At 26.7% G+C, this 18623-nt stretch overlaps 1 protein-coding gene across 1 annotated transcript; it reads left to right on the top strand.

The window, feature by feature from the left end:
• The first annotated feature begins 8153 nt into the window (after window positions 1-8153).
• LOC112591974 lies at window positions 8154-17660 on the top strand. The gene is made up of 8 exons (XM_025335938.1): window positions 8154-8349; window positions 8442-8669; window positions 15030-15199; window positions 15288-15463; window positions 15835-16035; window positions 16097-16293; window positions 16402-16538; window positions 16626-17660. Exons 1-8 carry the CDS (start codon window positions 8294-8296, stop codon window positions 17450-17452), a joined length of 1992 nt encoding a protein of 663 aa, XP_025191723.1. The 5' UTR covers window positions 8154-8293; the 3' UTR covers window positions 17453-17660.
• Window positions 17661-18623: the final 963 nt, after the last annotated feature.

Raw genomic sequence — 18623 nt, 5'->3', positions numbered from 1 at the left:
ATGGTAAGGGGTAAGGTTGGTACGGTAGGTTGTATTTTACGATTGTTACAGTTGATAACAAACACGTGTATGTGTGGCAAGGTTTTTAACCACTATGATCCCGAGTGGTCACCCATCCGGGAGCTAGTAGCTGTGGTCGTTACTTACTCTCAGTCGCATTCCGCGACTGATAGCAGCCAACGCACCACGCCAAGCCACAAAATTGAGTAATATAAAATATGAAATTTAGTAATCTAATATTCTAAATAAACACAAAATACCTGCTTTCCCGTGTTTAATGTTTATACGAAATAAAGGAGAAAAAGCACAAACGCCGATACCAAAATTGTTCATGATAGAATACTTTTAATGAGCGTGTTAATTTTATAATGAAAACAGTTTTTATGATTGAATTTTGATCAATGGACGATCTTACTAGTATAAATTAAACGCTAAAAAATAAGGTTGCTTGTATTATACGTTTTAAATTTAAAGTTATTTAATTTTTTTAAAGTATTTTAATTTTCTTTGATACAGTTTAGTATAATTGATTATTTTCAAACGACATTGTAATGTATAATAATTAATAATTTATCGTCGATAAATCGGTCATAGTCGAATTGTCTATAATTTTTGAGTTAACAGCAGTACCTAAACAATAGTTATTGCCTGCCTAAATGACTATTATAATTTATTGATATACTCACATAAACTGAGTGTTTAATCATGTCGAACAAAAAATAAGTTATTAAAATGCTTAGTACGTGTCTACATCTTATATCGAATAAAAAAATAAATATATTATTGTAAATAAATCATGGTTTTATGTCCTGTGAGAGGATTACAATTTATTTGTTGCTAATATTAATTAAGTAATTATATAGATAGTTAATCGTTTATCATGCAGCTGTGTTGTATGAAATTATAAATAACATGAAAGTTGACTTGACACTTAGATGCCTAGATCTAGCTACCTATACTCTATAGGGAATAAAAACACACCAAATGTCAAGTCTGTGTCCGCGTTAACTGTACCTTTATCCGAGGCATTAAATCTGTTTCTACTTGAAAAACATTAGTTTTCTCGAAAGTAATTTCGAAAAAAAAATATATATTTTACACTTTTATTAATTACCATCGTGCACCAGTGCAGAACTTGGATTAAACTGTCGTTGATATAAAATATTATACGTACGCCCTTAGGTATATTTCTTTCTCCGTAAAATATCGTTTTCGAGTAATGGTCGATTATAGTTTTTTTTCCTTCGATCAATTATACTTAATATATTTTGTCATATAATGTTATTTTTTATTAGTAAATTATTTTTATTAAACGTTCAGTCAGTGTAGATTATAATATTATAATTAAAGGACAGTTTATATAGAATGCTTTTTTGCACTGAATGCCGGCCACAGCTGGTGGAATTTTATATACATTTACCTACTTTAAATTAGTTTGAAAGTAAATAAGGTAAAAAAAAAAAAAAATATCGAACGAAATCATTGAGTGATACTATATAACAGGGATGGGCAACTCAAAGTTACTATAGGGCCAATTTTTAGAAATTTAAAATATAGCGGGCCAGAACATAGAAAGCAAAAAAAAAAAAAGGTCATTCAAAATATACATTTTGAATAGCATTTATTTTGTTTATAATGAAATAGGACATATAGGACATAGGTACATAGGTTAAAATTGTATACCTATACAAGCCGCCAGTTACCCACCCCTGCTATATAATATTATAATATATCGAGGAACGAAGATTAAAATGCGCAATATTGTAATTATATGTGTGCATATCAGAATTCTAACGAGAGCGGGGGTTTGGGGTATAGATCCCCTTGTTGTTTTGTTTAACTTGAGTATCAGTAATAATTTTAGAATATTTTTCGTTGATCTTTCCATTTTTATAAATGAAGAAATATTGTGAGAAAAAAAATTAAAAATTAGTAAATTTACTGGAATAAAAAAAGGGGTACCCCTAACTTTCTGTTATTGCCCACACCGAATATTCACGACTAACAATTGGTTGTACAGTGTACAGTCAAAAATCTGTAATATAAAAACAAGATTTTGTTCAACTAGAATACCAAAATAACAATAGATATAATGAAATTGTATTATTATAGTTGTATATTGCACGCTATTAGGCTATTGGTAGTCTTATTTGTTTGGAAAAACAACATACTCAGTTTCGAAGACGGCGCATTAGCTAATTGTACGTTTAAACATAAATTTATTTTAAGCTTGGAGGATAATAAAATTAAATAAAACTGAAAATGAAAAGAACTCTTGACTACTTTTTTAAACTACAGGAAAATAAGTCAAGTATATTCATGCAGAAATCAAAGATGTTTGTAAAAGAGTCGATGATAATTGATTAATTATAAAATAGTAATTATATCGTTATTAAAACGTAAATATCACAGATTATCAATATTGTTTTATTGATTTTTGAAAAATGAATAAAAAAGGTACCAGTAAAAAAAAATACTTGACGACCGAAAATCAATGGTAAGCTGTCCTCAACCGCAACTAGTAAGAACTAAGATTAATTAAATTATTTTAGTTTAACAAAATTTGAGAGGAGGTGACGTGTTAGTGAAGGCCTAGAGCGGCGTCTGCGCTAAATCAATATCAGCTGCAGTATACAACTTACATTTTTGTGTAATAATTTTTTTATTTCTTTATAAAGTGTGTAATGTGTATAATATTTTTTAATTTTTCTCGGATAATAATGTTTTTGATGACAATCAAAAAAAAAGTTACATCTGCCACTGATGCTAGTATACTTCTGAAGAGCATTAAACATTTTCGAGTTTATAGTTTTACTATATGTTACAAAGTATAAAATATATACTCATGTATTATGCATAAAATATCAGTACACATTTTAATATTATTTGTATTGTATTAGTACTAATTTCATATTACGGCTTGACAGTTTGCAAACAGTTACAAAGAGAAAAAATTGATTTAAAAAAAAAAAAAGAAAAATATAGATATAATTCATGTTTAGACTAGAAAATTAACAGATATGCGAATAGATTCTAAGTAGTATGTATTTGTATGTTCACAGCACTTTTATGTCGGAGAAATGAAAAAAGTTTAAGAGGGAATATTCCGCCGAAGTTCATCTTTTTTCATGTTACATAAATAACAGTGAATTTTTATGAAAATCTATATACCTTTTTCATAACACAACTAAACTTTATAACTCATAAACTTATTGTTAACACGAAATTATGCATATTATTTACACTGTAAACTATGATTTGAAGTTTTTAAACTTTATAATTGATCTAATCCAGTTCATTTTAACTGGTAAAAAACCATTGCTCAATTAAGTTTTATTATTTTTTTTAAAAGTTCTTTTCTACAAAAATTTTCATTTATTTTTATTAAATTAATATTCAAAATTTTAGTAATGATTTTTGCTCATTAGTTTCTTTAGTAAAAAATAACGAACATCCTAAATATTCAGAATATACAACATTAACTTCAAGATAGAAAACATACAAATTATTCTCATTAACTTCATCTTAAGACAAATACTCATTTGCTGAAATCAATAGATGTTAATATATTATTTTTATTTAATCAAGCCATATTCTTTAATAACTCAAAACAGTTATTTAAAAAAAAAAGGCTTGTGTGAGGACGTATTTTAGAATTATTATCATTTTGTGTTACACGGGATTAAACTTTTTTAATTTATCTGCTAAAAAGTGCAGTGAACATACATTGTGGTTTTTGAAAATCACTGTTTTTCTATTGAAAAAAATAAGCTTGAGAGTGATATTCTCCCTTCAAATATTTTAATTTCCCTGCTGAAAAGTGTTGTGAATGCGGAGCTTTTTCCACATTAAAACGATTAAAATTGTACTGCAGAAATTCAATGAATAAGGTTTTACAGATATTATTTCCTAATTGGCAAAACAATATTTTAATGCTTTATTATAAGCTAATGCATTTTTAATTACTTTTTTTTATTCTTAGGAATGTCTCAACACATTAGCTTAATTATTATTAATGCATCACAAAATAGAAGTACATATTGATGAAATTATAAATGAAATAGTTACTAAAGGAAGGACACTTAATTTATGATTTTTTACAATTTTAGATTTAATACAATTGATATATAATGATTACAAATTATGTAAGTTGATATTTATTATAGAATGTCGTGTATGGTATACACTATACAGCATATAGTAAAAATGTATTGGAAATTTGAAAGAATGGTTAGTTCAATTTCCGTGTACATTGTTTAATGGCTTATCCTCTCTATTAAACAATTCATAAATACGCCACTAGTGCATAAATAAGTATTTTAACATTGTTGAATTAATATATCTACGTAAATTTAGGTGTATCTATACAATTTTATGATATAATGTTACCAGTTAAGTATTGGAACGAATGAAAAATATTTGATTACATACAAATTTCAAAATGCGATTTTTTTGGTTATATTTTTTCTTACGTTTGTTACCACCATAGTGGTTAAGTGCAGTGATTATTTTTCTATGGAATAACATGTTAGGTACACGAACCAGATATATAATACGATAAAATAAACTAAAATTAAACAAAAAACATACCCAAAAATGTAAAGTCTATGCCCTTATCGTTGTTGCGTATATACATAGCTATGCGCATCATGTACTAGTCGTCTCTATTGTTAATGTAAATCCATTAAGTAAAACATTGATACAAAATACATGTGTAATACGTTCGTATCGAAATTGATAAAACGAAAAATATAATATGACTAACATGCAACATTAAGTTTTCCTATATTTTAAGTTTATTTATTTTAATGAATTGGTCAATATTATAAAGAAAAACTATTTTATGAAAGATTTCTTATAATAAATCTACTTTGGCATAGTATCATGATTGTAATATACACTAATTATATTCCATTTATAACTGGGAAATTAAATCACAATATGGTAGAATTTTGCTAGCATAGGTGATTTAGTTTTATTCAGTTTCGGGCGTAATAAAATCTCAGAATTAATCATATTTACCTATATAACTAGAAATAGCTCTTGAAATATTATAATAAAATACTTATACCTACCTACGCAATAATGGTACTTATTAAATAATAAAAAAAAAAATATATAAACACTTGATAAACAAAAAATATATGTACTTATAATTAAAATTGTACCATTGGACTGGCATAATTTTACATTGGAAATTAAAATTATTTTATTTTAGATGATAAAAAATATTTATATTTTTATCTAATCTTGATATAACAATACGGAATCAATTCATAATTAAGTTTAAGTATTAAATAAAAAAATATTAAAATTATTAACATTTAGTATGAATATTAAAAAGTAATTATATTTTAAGACGAGTTTTAAAATTAATACATAATTATGTAGTATGTAGGCATCTAAAATTATAAATTAAATAAACTACTTTATGTACTTAGTTCAACCGTAAGGCGTATTTGAAGTAGAAAGATGAGGGCGATTGCTTAATGAAATATTCGTTATTCATACACATCGGTAGCGATGAATAATATTAAAGACCTGTTGATTATTTTTAATTTATAAATTTTAGTTAATTTGTGTTTACAATTTTAAATCGATGTACGTTTAAAATAATAACAAAATTAATATTATTTTGACATTAATTATTAGTCTTAATTTTTTTTTTTTTTTTAATTTCAATAGGATTAAATTTGAATATTATTAAAAAAAAATATTTTTGATGGGTTTTATTTTTAATTTTATGGGAGATTTTGACAATTTGATGTTTAAAATTTATTTCAAAATAAAATAAGCATTTTTATGTAAAATAAAAATACACCAATTAGTTTCATGATTTCCAGATCGTAAGATGTCAGTATTACTTGCATTTAATCGAATAACGTCCTGTGGTCACCAAATTAATTTATTCAAAGACCGTTAAAAAAAATAAAAAATAAAAGCTTTTAGTTACCCAAGTATCGAACATATTATTTTTAATTTTTAATTTTAAAATTTATTTTGAATTATGACACTGCAATGGATAATACTTGACACACACAACATTTGACACATAATGGAGAATTGCATGTGATAACCATTTGGGATATTACTGAAATATTTTTTTTTTTTTTTTAATATTATTCATCGTCATTCGGATGGCCTGTAATTTGGAGACTCTATCTAATCTGCTACATTCGTCGATTCGGGTATAATTTAAAATATGAATAAGTACTAGTAATAAATACTAATTTGTTTACAGTTAAAATATACGACAGTTTTGTATAATATACGTATAGTTAAGTTATTGAATCAAAAAATAATAACTACATATTTATACTTGACATTAACATATTATGACATAATTACAGAATTTTAATGGCCGCATATATTATAAAAATAAAATAAAACAATTAATAAACCTACGAAAACAAAACAAAACATCATTTACCATATACGACATGATTGTTTTGAAATCGACAACGAATGATTTCTGTAGGAGGCAGTGTGTTATTTACACGGCCAAAGAATAAAATAGTTTATATTTCATCATAATAATATATACAATATAATGTACGCACATTATTTGTTAATGGTGTGTTATACACGCACAATTTCTATGCACAACATACGCCGTCGTTTACACACCGAGCTTGATGTCGATTCTCGACCTTTTGACATAGAAATAATAATAATCACCGATAACGCGTTAAACGGGCAAGCGTCTCTACCGTAACAACGTTATGAAAACGTTGAGCTGGCCTGTTTATAAAACACTATTTTTCCAACAATAATATTTTATGAAAGGCAGATTATTGTGTATCGGTCCGGGCGGCGGAAGTGCGATTTTGCGAGTTTTACCTTTTTGGGCACAGCGCCAGAATAACAAAAGACAAGGTTTTAACTGCCTATTCAAAGGTGTACGGTCGCAGCGCGTAAAATTGGGTGCGACGTTGCCAAAGTTTTTGTTAAACAAAAATTAAGTTATATCATAATTATTTGATATAATCTACTATAATATCGTACGGATGTATTATAAGTCTATGTATTATGCTTGGCAACGTTGCTTAAAAAGTAAAAATATTATAGCGCGCGCAATCGCACGCCTAAAAAGGTATCAACCGATAAGGACCGCTCGCAATCGTATCGCGCCCGGTCCCGGAACAACCGTCTCACATTGTGAGGACTCTCAGTAGCACTTGCAGTGGTCCAGTTCGTTTCATATTTTTTTTTCTTTTTTTTTTTTTACGTTGTTAATATAGCTGCAAAATGTTCAAATGTATAGTACACGATTCCGGTTACTAAACATTTGTATATTATTATATATATAGGTTTTTGGTACGACGTTCGATTCGACACGGTATTATGATTTAGTTTGGGGTTCAAACTGAACAGTGAACCTTTCTTTTCACTTAAGTGTTTCCTAAAATGTAGCTAAGCGTATATGTAGGTACGTCCGAACATCGCAGACACACTGCATTAACTACTGCTGCCAAAATACGGAAATGAATGGCGCACACATATTATTAATAATGTTTATATACATTGTACGCGTCAGATTATTAAACGTTCGTACGGCCGTACGGGTATTATAATATTATTATGTTATAACACAATCATCGCGAAGAGATAATAATAATAATAATAATCATTATTAATGATAACTTAATGTCGTTCTACCGGATGGCACAGACAATAGAACCCATCAGAAACGTGCTTTTGAAAAGAAACCATTTGAAAACCACGTTCACAAACGGATACAAAATATGTTTCTGCAGAGGAGACACACTGCGGCGTTGACGATGTCCGAATATCTCATAGGCCATAATATTGTATTGCACCTCCTACTCGTCCTTGGATTCCGAAGCCATAAGGATTAGACTAGATTATTTATTGAAAAAAGGAATACGGACTGAAATGACTCCCTATGGCGTGGACTGTACCCTGTTTATTATTATTATTATTAATATTACTTATTGTCACACTATACCCTTCTAGTCCAATGACTCCAACGTGTGTGGTGTGGGCATCTACACACACTTACACACACCCACCAAATACAGTTGTATAGACGGAGTATAAATGGTTAATGTGTAGTTTAAATTTCCGATAAGAAGGTTCTCGATAGCCATGTCCTCGCCACAGTCAGTCTTCATTTAGTCTTCTTCCGCGAATGCGAGCACTACATATGTTTTGAGCGCCGGACACGTTATTTCGTCCATATTTTTATTTTTCTCTCTGATATTTTCTTAATACTTTCATGTCTTCGAATATCGGTTTTGTTTAATTTTTTTTTATCTACACTTTCGTCATCATGGAATATATGGGATACCTGTACAGAAACACAGAAACCAGACCAAACGGACTTAGGTAATTTTTTTATATTACCTACCGACCAATTTTTTTTTTTTTTAAATAATCTTTTTTTCTTTTCTTTTTCCCTGTTGTTTTATAACAACTAGGTTGTATGTGTGCGACGTAGTTGGATGTTCTGCTACCGCAAAAAAGACCGTCTACGGCCACGTTACTTTGACGCGCCCACACAGCCATCAGACGCACGACCAAAACTCGGAGGGTGACGATGAAAACGCGCATCTGATCGAAACGCTAGAATTTAAGGCTGCCCTGAGAGCGAAAGTAAACAGCGGCCATGGGAGGTTAATCGATATTTACAAATCTGAAGCTCTCAAGTAAGTATAAAGCATTGAAAAAATAAAATTATAGTATTTTATTATATTAATGCATGCTTGTGTATTGTAATATCATAAATGTGTAAATAACTTGCAATGTATTATTGGTTTATCATCGATTTCGGTAGCCTTTTAGTATTTAACATCTGTTGCGCAAATGTATGATTATTTTATGAAATTTTACTAATACAACGCAGTGGTTTGCACTACAGAATTAGTTTTATATTGTTGACGATTACTTGATAAGATAAGACTGGAACAAGTCATAGGTTAAGCTATATGGCCGCCATATGTGTACAAAAAGGTTTTTAAGCGGGCTACGGTCGGTACACAGCGGGATACATTATCGAAATTCTAAGCAAAGATTATTTATTTCTCTTTCATTGATTCAAAAGTGTCAAGGAAGATAAATAACACTTCCTTTTCTGAATTTTGAAATTCTATTGTGATGAAAAAAAGACCGAAAATGACATGAAAGATTTAAGTATTATAATCAGGGCTTGCATTTGAAAAAAATATTTTGTAATAAATTATTTACAATTAAAACGTTATACAAATTTTGAGTTTATCATTATTCAGAATTAAAACGTTATTCAACTTTTGCGTTTATCGTTATTCAAAATTAAAATTGTTAGTATATTTTTTAATTTATAACTATTAAATAATTGGAAATTAATTATTTCTTTTAATGATATACTATATATAACGTTTTACGTTATGTTTTGTTTAATGATATATCATACATTTTGTTAATCGTAATGTTTTATTTTGTGTTATTTAATTATTTATGTTTATCGTTTTCAGTTATAATTATGTTTACAAATTGCAATCGTTTTTTGTCAAATATAACGTTATAATCATAACGTTATTATGACGTTTGCAAGCCCTGATTATAATATATAAAATGTAAAGTTCAATATTATGCAAAGTTATTAAAATATAGTTTAATTATTAATAATATTGTATATTTGATAAAATGTCTTTATTATTTGATAAATAATAATTTGTATTTATCGACCTGAGAAATTTGTTCAGCAACAGGTTTCTTTACTTTAAAATAGCATTGCGCTGGTTTTGAATGAAAGTGTTCGTATTATTTTAAAATTGTTTTGAGATAAAACCTGCAATATTGTTTCGTTTCTTAAAAAATGCATTTAAATTTATAATTTAGATTTCTATTAAGTTTTACTACAGTACATCATCTAAGAAATGTTCACTATATTGAAATAGAACAAAAATTGAAAACTAAAAACAAAAATATTTCTGTTGAAAATGAAAAGGTTTCTTTATGAGAAATATGATAAAACCATTGTTATATTTTATAATTTATATTTAGTACGACGATATGCGTGCAATTTTAAATAAAATTAATAATAATAAACAAAGTTAAAAGCTTAATTTTAAACATTCATATTAACTTTATTTAATAAATAAAATAACTCTGTTTTAATTTTCAATTATTTCTTACATAATATGTACTTTTTAATTAATAAAAAAAATAGTTGTTAGATACATTAAGTCATTTTGAAAATATTATACAGTCAATGATTAGTAAAATAGGAATGTTAATAACAAGCTAAATTTATTATTACCTATGATAAAATATACTTCCCGATTCGTATAAAAATATATTTTGATACTTATTAGTTATTATATTGTTGTATTGCTGGATAAATCATTAAATTATATATATTTTCATTCTAATACCTTTTTCTTTCTAAATAGAGTATTTAGTTTGAAAAATTTCTAACTAATATTTAGCTTAATTTCCTATATAGTAGTTTTTAATGATATAAAACCTTTTCATTTTCTGTAATTTCTTAATATTAGTGAACATACTAAATTAATTTTTACCTTAAAAATCTTAATATGATTAATACAAGAAGTGGTTTGATGTGAGTTATCATCTATTAATGATATTCACCGTTGCTACTTATATTTTTTTCCTTTTACTCTATTCTGGTAGAGTACCTCTTCGTAATCTTCGTAGTAGTAGTAATCTTCGTTTAAAAAAAGGAGGGGGGATAATAGGTCAAGATACCAATTTTTTTCAGACGTCTAAGTGAATTTCAGGAATAGATAGGACTGCGAGATTCCAAACATTAAAATATGAATCTTTATTATTAATAAGATCTAATTAAGAACTATTTCTTAAATTTATATTTTTTAAGATTTTAAACGTATTACTAATAGTATTTTACTAAATAATAAATTATTCACAATAATAATAGTTATAAATAATGTTGCTATTTCTTATACTTTTACAATTGTTTGTTTAAATTTATCGCAGTTTTAAATACTCGAATGGAAAATAATATTTAATTTGACCGTTCAGTATTTTAATATAGTATATTTAAACGACTCGTTTTTTATTGTGTTGAATAGTGATTGTATCTTACCTAATATATTAATGTTTATTATATTATTCCATAATATGTGTATGGTAATAATATATGTTTTTTTTATTTGGTGACCTTTTTTGAAGAAGTAAAAGTTATTCAAACCTAAATATAAAGGACGTAGTATGTTATAAAGCATATCATCTAATTAAAATTTTAGGTAGTAAGTAAAATGTAAAAAAAGTGAAAAATTGTAATAAATTTAAAAAAAAGAAGTATTGTTACGCGATTTGAAATGTTGTCATGATAATTTATTTTTTTATTTTTTTGAATTATTTTAAAAAGAAATAATTGTAGATGCATTTAATTTTTTGAATAACATGTATTTTAAAATATTGACTTTTTTATATTAATGAACAATTGAATTAAAAGTCAATAAGATTGAGAATGTAATAGAAGGTTTTTTATAAGCTGTACTTTTTACAGCAATTAAAATAAATATAAAAAAATTATAAAATCATGTTATTATAATCTGTGTACAGGTCACTATAATTAATGTGTTAATTTTTAATTTAATGATAAATCGGTTTTAAGACGATTAAATAACGATTCTGAGTCAAGTAAACTTGTTAGTCTATATTATATGATATAATTTTTTATATTACTATTATTTACACGATGTACCATACAAATTGGCGAAAATTAATCTAAATATTTTAAAAATGTTATTGCGTATAGTAAAAAATAATAATATAATATGTACAAATTTGAAGTTTTAATGGATATTATTTAATACAATAAAACAACTAATACCGTTATTTTTTGTTTAAATACCGAATTTCACAAAAATATAAATTTAAAATGCTTATAAAAATATTTTGACAATATATTTTTTATATTTTTAAAGATTAAATTGTTGTAAAAATTAGATTTTATAAAAAATAACAATTATTATGGTTATTTTGTTGTTGTTCAAAAATATTGCTTTTGAAAACTTGAATATTTTACATATATACACCTATTATTATATTTTACTAGGTACACTACAATATTTTTAAAATATTTGATTCATTTAAGCTAATAATCTATGGCATCTATGCCTCGAACTTATTCGCATTCATCTACATTAAGTCGGTATTAGCTTAAAAGTTAATAAATAATAACAATAATACATAATATTATGTTATTATAAAATACATAAATAATTCAGGAATTAGCGTTAATGATTAGTCAATAGTCAATAACAATATATCTGATCAAATTTTACCGTCGTTTACGACATTAAATAGGGAAAAAAATGTTTCTTAAGAAATCTTTATTATTTTAAGACAATGGTAAATAAAGTAATATTATATCCTTGATAATGATGTTAATTTTGGTATTTTTCAGCCAACATCGATAAAATTTATTAATTTAATTTTCTTGTTAAACTATATACCAATGTTGTAAAACCAATGTATCTAATCAGTACTTACAATAATATTCTTTTAGTATTTGATGTCAACAATCGATTAATATTAACTAATAGAGATAGCCATATTTTGAATACATATAACATACATTTCGATAGTCAACAATTTAAAATATTTGTATACACACACACATTACATATTATATTATAATACCTATATCTATATTTAGTAATTGATCAATTTTTTTGTGCTTTTTGCCGTGATTTATTAAATTTCTAATCAAATTAAAATGTTTTTTTAAGCAAATGATCCAAATTCTCTACCAGTAGTAGAATTGAAGTAATTTTCTAGTCATAAATGTAATTTACAAAATATTTGAGTTTTACGACATTGGTGTTGTTATTTTTTAATGTCTAACCATTGAAGATATCGTCTAATAATATTAAACTTTAATGATATAACGATATAAGCTTGCTATTTAGTGGTTTGCGTTGTTACCTAAATTACATTGTTGATGAAATATAAATATCAGAGTTTGAATTCCATTTTAAATATCAATGAAAATCGTTTATGAAATTAAATTAATTTATTGCAATTCATAATGAATATTAAAATAGTAATCGTTTTATAATTTGTGTATACAAAACAATAAAAAAAATTAATAATTATATTTTAATTTAAAGTTCAACGATTATAACCGATAGGTCAGTTATGTTGTTCATTAGTTGACAACTTGGTTTTTTAGACCGTTTTATAATCATATAATTACAAATCAGAAAACAATGTTGTAGCAATATAAAAAGCATAAAATTATAAAAACAATGTTAGATTATTTTAAATTTGAATCAGAAAAAAGCTTATATTAATAAGTAAAACTGAAATTAAAATCAAAAATTTCATTTTTATTTTCAGCCCTGTTATTGCATAAATATAATTATACTAATATACCTAATTATTAGGGCTCGGAAGTTTATGACCTTAAAAACAATAAAAAATGACCATAAAAATGGCAAAAAATTTCCTAAAAAAATTACAAATATTAGTTTTATATTAATAAAAATACATTTTTTTTTAAATATTTTACTCTATTTTATTATAAAATTCAAAATATGACATAAAAATGACAAAAATATCCTTAAAATAGGAAAATTAAAAAATTAAAAATATTTGTTTTATAAATGTTTGTGGTTTAAGTTATCGGCATAATGGTCAACAAGAAACGATAAGAAATAAACTAGTGTAAAATCAATAAAAATAACTAAAAATGTGGAAAATGACCTAAAAATCTTAAAAAATAACTTAAAAAATAATAAACACCAAAAAATGCAAAATAAAAATTAGTTATTTAGATTTTCACATGCTTATGAAACAGATTTGTGGCCAGGAGAGCATCGTCTAAAAAGTTCCAAAAAAAAAAATGCAAAATGCATCAACTTCCGAGCCCTACTAATTATTAATATTTATAATGAATGCGATGTTTTTGGAAATAAATAAATTTATCATATTACTAATAGTAATATAAATAATTCAATATACTCACTATTTGGTAATAATATAAGCTGACAGTTCTTTACATTCACAATCGATTTTTTATGCGATTATTTACCATTAAATTCAAATTTAATACAACCATTATAGTGACCAACTCGGTGTTGGTGAGTTGCGGCCCGATCCCTAAAAAACGTACGAATTGCGGCCCGTGTTTATGAAACAGACGTGCGAGTTGCGGCCCGTGTTTATAAAACAGACGTACGAGTTGCGGCCACATTTTACATTTTATTTATCACTTCATAGTGGAAGACACCACGAGGAGGTTGGCTGAGTCGTCTCCCAAAAATTTGTTTTTTTTTTTGTAAAAATGTAAAAATGGCAAAATGTATGGTAATTTATGGTAAAATTAATTTTAATATTTATGTAAAATATGTAAAAATGTAAAAATATTTATTGGTTGGGCAAAAACTTAAAACTTAATGATTTGACGAAATCAAACTGCTCTATTTCTTTTTGTGCTAGCTTTGTCATCTGTTGTCTTATAAATGCTTCTTTTTCACATATTTTCTTCGTTTTTATTCCATTGCTTCTACATTTGATATACGTTTCTGATTGAATTTCTACTAACACATCAATAAAATTATAGATGTTAGGATGACTAGAGTAGAACGATGAATTTAGGTGTGAATGAAAACTTTCACAGCCGTTAGTGGTACGGTTACAGCTAGCAGAGAACTGTGCCCAAATATTTGGGGGAAACATAGCATCCGGGGATATATAGTTTTCGAAAACATAGTCGGTAAATTGTACAACCCGATCATCTTTAGCGGGCAGTATTGCTAAAAAGTCATCCGTGAAACAATCAATGACGTTGTCAGAGTCCAAAAATAGCCGACCAACTAAATGACGAGCTGTACTCGACATAATACTAGTGGTGTTAGCATGCTTTTGTTTTGTTTTTGTTTTCCCGATTTTATTGAAAATAACTACCCTATGGAGCACTAATGATGCTTCAGTAATAGAGTTTTCAAACTTATTGCCTTTGCTTATTATTAAAATGTGAGCGTATTAATTTTACTATGTTAAACACCTAAATACCTAATCTCATTTGCTTTCAGATATCCAATAGGTGCTGTCAATTATCCATGGAGTTCTGCTTGTTCGTTAATGACTCGAATGAGTAAAAACGGTTTTCCAGCAGTACCAAACACGCTCGTAGAACTTGATAGCTTGTTCATGAATGGTGTACTAAATCGGTTTTCTATCAACGGCCATAACATGTACAAAGGTAGGCACTGAAATATTACATAAGACATTTGCATTTTAATGTTTAATGATAAATTGACAATCTATTTAATATTGTTTTGTACAATTAGGTTATGTGACAAACAACGAAGGAAAATCATCTATTGTTTTTGCATGTCGTACTTTAGTTGAACTAGTTTTGAGACTAAATCCCACTAATATGTATGTTGACCAAACATTTAGTATCACTCCGCCGAAACCGAAATCAGTGGAATTATTAACTATACACTTCGAAATTGATGACTATGTAAGCTAAATACATTTATTTTTAATACTGTACGTACTTACTAAGTAATTTTTTTTATCGAAGTAAAATGAAAATTTTAAATACTTATTAAAATAGTCAGGAAATAGAAATAAAATACAAAATAAGAAAAACAATAACTTTTACGTAACATTTTTTAACAGCACGATTTTTTTTTTTTTTTTAATAATTAACCAAAGAAACTTAAATTTATTTACTTTTTAAAATGTTGATGATTTTCAGACATGTCTAAAAGAACTAAAAGTTCTAATAAAGTGCCAAATAAATTATCCTTAAATCATACATTCTCGTAGAAACATTTTTTGGAATATAATTATGTTGTAAGTAACTGAATAGTTTATTATTTATTTCAGAGTTTTCCCGTTATATACTGTTTGATGGAAGATAAAAGTTTTAACTCGTACTACAATCTTATTTGTTTTATTAAAAACAATATATTACCAGATTACTGTCCCCGTAATATTTTTTCGGATATTAACTTGTATTTAGTATCTCCATTAGGGTTTTATTTTCCTACTGCGTCTATTGAATGTACTTGGTTTCAGCATAATCAGGTATGTATCAAAAATTGCCTCGATGTATAATAATTATGTTAACAATAAACAATGTTTAAAGATTTTATATGAACATATGGTACGTTTCGGCTACTTAAATCTAATCATGAACAGTGGAATCGCCTTCAGGTGTTTAAAAATGTTGATGGTGCTGCCATTACTACCACCGAATAAAATAGAAACAGGGTTTGAAGAAGTGAAAGCGTATGCGATGAGAATGCGAGTCCACATGCCCCAAATATTTAACTATTATAGATGGTAATAATGCATTTCATTTTATATCATTATTTTTAGAGTTTTTATGTATTATAAATTATTTTATGAGCTGTAAAAATAACACCGATCACTTAAAAAATATTTTCTCAGGCATTGGCTGTATCAAATTGGCACGAATAGTATATCTGTTTACTTGAAACCAACAAAAACAATCGACAACATTGAGTTATTTCATAAAAAGTTTGATCGCACCCTTCGAAGTTCGCCCACTATTTGGACATTTCTCAGTAAGCATTTATATAAAATATTTATATTTAATACGTATACAATACATCTGTAAACGTTTTATTTATTGTTATATTGATTTCGAACAGGTGGTATTTATAATCTTAATAGCATATACGCCACAGAAGCAAATCGGCTTATTCAGGGAGGTTTTCCAGCAAGAAGTTTTAGATGTCAGCTTATGTACAATAATTTAAAGATTAAAGTCAACACTCAACGACTGATGGCAGGCAGAGTTACAATCAAAGACTTTATACTTTTATGTTCAGAAACTCTAAACGGTTATGAAGAACATTTGAGATCTTGGGCTGTTAAAACGTCTATGAATAATGCATTAAATCAAGATCTGAATGGTGAAAGTTCTGGTACTGATGTTGAAATGAATGATGATGATTTTGGAATATCCAACAACGTTGCTCATGAAAATTTAGAGCAACAACAACAACAACAACAACCACCACCACAACCTCCACAACCACAACAACAACAACCCCCACAACCACAACCCCCACAACAACAACAACCACCACAACCACCACAACCACCACAACCACCACAACCACCACAACCACCACAACCACCACAACCACCACAACTACCACAACAACAACCACCACAACAACAACAACCACGACTACAACAGTTACAACAACTACAACATGAACTCGAACGCATAGTTAACAGTACTGATCCTAGTGAAGACATGCCAGCTTCACCAGCATCCGATGTTCAGTCTCCAGAAATCCATGGATATTGTATGGTCTGTTTTACAACGAAACGAGAACGCAAGTACATAATTTTACCTTGTGGCCATTCTTGGATGTGTCAAAAGTGTTGTAACCGAGGTTTAAAAACATGTCCATACTGCAGAGAAGAAATACAAAGTTTTGTACGCGTTTTGGAAACAACCATATAATTATATACCACCGACTAAAGTAAATTTTATTAAGATACAATCTCCATGCAAAATGTTTACTACTTCCATTTTATTTTCAATATGTTATTTACACTTATGTCGGTGGAAGCAATAATTGTTCCTACTACTCAGTATGCAATTTTGTCTCAAAAACGCAGCATAGATCTTTTTGACGGAGATTGTATCTATTTTTTTTTTTTGTACATGAGTATTTTAATATTATAATACTTTTGGTACATGAGCTAACTATTTTATTTTAAACACCATCGTGATTTATAAAGTTACCTATTCATTTTTAAGTTTTTCGTTAAAAAGCATGTTTTATATTTAAATACATTATCTTTTTTTATATTTTATATTTTATTTAAAAAATACTTATACAACATTATGATGAAAAACACCAATTAAGATAATAATAATTGACTGATTTAAGTAACTCGATCATTTTGGTATATTTTTTATAAAGCCATAATATAATAATTATTAACGAACAAAAAAAAAAAAAAAATCTCTCAATAATATTTGGCTTAAAATAATTGACCGATAAAAATGTCCCAATAGTTATTTTAAATTTAGCTATATAACAAAAAAATAAAAATATTAATAATAAATAAGTACTTAACGTTTATCGTATATGATAAAGCTCATTTAATAGTAATAATAAATAATTCATAGAAATTATCTTTTATGAATTACTTGTATTAAACAATTAAGGCTAAATTAGATAATGGTTTATTTTAATTAATATTTGAAAAAGTAATTGGTTTGTGATACCAGAGAACATTTTTAGACACTTGGCAAGTAAAAGATATGTATTTATTATCATGGTGACAATAATCATCAGTTAATAAATAAATAATTTTGTATTTGACTGGTGATGAAAATAATCAAATAAAAAGAAATATTGAATTTACAATTTTTATGTTTTATTGAAAGAAAATATAATACCAAGTATATGGAAATTTAACTAATGTAATAAATAATAAATACACGAAAATGTATTACTAAAGAGTTAAAAATTCATGAGACAGTACAATACAAATAATATTAAAACTATTATAATATTATGTACAACAATAAATTTATATTTTAAATTTTTTTAATATTTTTAATTTAAAAGCTTTGGCTTTTAATTTTAATTTTTCATTATATATTCTCATATGTATAACTC

This window comes from Melanaphis sacchari, unplaced genomic scaffold (genome assembly GCF_002803265.2).
Source record: "Melanaphis sacchari strain LSU unplaced genomic scaffold, SCAv2.0 Contig14_pilon_pilon, whole genome shotgun sequence".
NCBI lineage: Eukaryota > Metazoa > Arthropoda > Insecta > Hemiptera > Aphididae > Melanaphis > Melanaphis sacchari.
This window is presented reverse-complemented; position numbering and strand designations above follow the sequence as displayed.

Excerpts from the sequence above, each read along its gene's own strand:
- LOC112591974 (XM_025335938.1), top strand. The coding sequence starts at position 8,294 with ATGGAATATATGGGATACCTGTACAGAAACACAGAAACCAGACCAAAC. Across the intron at positions 8,670-15,029 it reads TACAAATCTGAAGCTCTCAA|ATATCCAATAGGTGCTGTCA; the intron begins GTAAGTATAAAG and ends ATTTGCTTTCAG. Across the intron at positions 16,036-16,096 it reads CTTGGTTTCAGCATAATCAG|ATTTTATATGAACATATGGT; the intron begins GTATGTATCAAA and ends CAATGTTTAAAG.